General features: G+C 37.7%; 1 protein-coding gene across 1 annotated transcript; it reads right to left on the bottom strand.

Moving 5' to 3' along the window:
• Nucleotides 1-216: 216 nt before the first annotated feature.
• LOC106872340 (G-protein coupled receptor dmsr-1) lies at nucleotides 217-1437 on the bottom strand. Its single transcript, XM_014919289.2, has one exon. The coding sequence runs from the start codon at nucleotides 1393-1395 to the stop codon at nucleotides 343-345; it is 1053 nt and encodes a 350-aa protein (XP_014774775.1). The 5' UTR covers nucleotides 1396-1437; the 3' UTR covers nucleotides 217-342.
• Nucleotides 1438-1573: the final 136 nt, after the last annotated feature.

Raw genomic sequence — 1573 nt, 5'->3', positions numbered from 1 at the left:
ATAATAATAATAATAATAATAATGATAATAATAATAAATAGAACAATGTAAAAAGAACAACACGAAAGCTGACAGAAACAATAAAAGCAAACGATAATAATAATAATAATAATAATAATAATAATAATAATAATAATAATAATAATAATAATAATAATAATAATAATAATAATAATAATAACAATAATAGCAGTAGCAGCAGCACAGCAGCAGTAGTGGTGAAGGAAAATGAATTTTATTTATTGTCATTTTTTTTTGTCTTGTTCTTTTTATATATCAGTTCGTTTTGTTTGTTAGTTTTTTTGCATGGATGTATTTTTTTTTTTATATTCTGCTCGGTAGTCATCTTAGGTTAATGCGAGTGTTTGTGATGAGTTCTGGTGCCATATCAAGCGTGACAATGGAACGTTGCGTTGACAGAACCGAGCAGTATATTTGCATGAGCGTCCTTCGGTACTCTTGGCTCATTGAACAGTAGAGTACAAAGTTTATAGCGTTATTTATTAAAGCCACAATGTCCATTAAATCTCCAAGCGGAGTATAGTAATCGCCGAAGAATTTTTCTAGAGTGGCGCTGAGTATGAGCAGGATAGCCTGAGGCAGTTCCGTGACAATGAACAGAATCACAACAACAAGCAGCATCCGTGTGGTGCGAGAATGGTCCAGTATACGTGGCTGACTGTTGGCCGGAGCCAGGCTGGACAAGCGGCGCTTGTTTTTTAGCTTTGCCTTTAGAGTTCGTAACAAAAGTCCGCCGTAAACGATCATGAGAATACACGGTAAAAGCTTGGCCAAGATGCTGTACAACCACAGGTTAACTAGAAACGACCGGTCCTTGTTAGCTTTAATGCTTTTCAAAACATAATAGGATTCGTCTTTTAAAATCAAATCGTATGATATGTAGTTCGGTACGAGAAGAAGAGCCGCCGATACGTAAGTCAGGCAGACGCTAATGCGAGCACGAATAATCCTGCGCATGCGTGTTAGATTTCCTTTTGCTGGAGACTGTATGTGACGGTAGCGGAATATTGCGAGCAGAACTCCCAACCAGACGGAAACCGTGTGCGTTGTGGTTGTGAAATTGATGTGAAATATTAGAAATTGCATCCACCCGAATGTGTTGCGGTGAGGATTTGGATTCGGGTACTTGCAGTAAAAATGCCAAGAAAAGGGTAGATAGCTGGCCATAGTTAGTATATCTGCGACTGCTAATGAGGTGAGGATCAAATTGACTGGAGTGCGCATGTGCTTTCTGGTCAGAACCGTTATATTGATAATGTTGGTTACTATTCCAAAGAAACACACGACTAGGCTGAGGTAACCGTGGTATTTCGCGTATTCGGTGCTGAATTGGTAGAGAAAGCTTCCATTTCTTATATCCACTGAATCGTTCATTGTGACTACTTCAGTTCCTTGAAATGAAAATTGGCGCAAACATACAAATAATTAAATATATTTAATTAACAAATACATACATACATATATGTATAGATAGATAGACTGACAGAGATAGATAGATGCACACACACACACACACACACACACACACACACACACACACACACACACACAC

This window comes from Octopus bimaculoides, chromosome 26, assembly GCF_001194135.2.
Source record: "Octopus bimaculoides isolate UCB-OBI-ISO-001 chromosome 26, ASM119413v2, whole genome shotgun sequence".
NCBI classification, from domain to species: Eukaryota; Metazoa; Mollusca; class Cephalopoda; order Octopoda; family Octopodidae; genus Octopus; species Octopus bimaculoides.
Note: the sequence above shows the minus strand (reverse complement) of the source record. Positions and strands in the feature narration are given on the sequence as shown.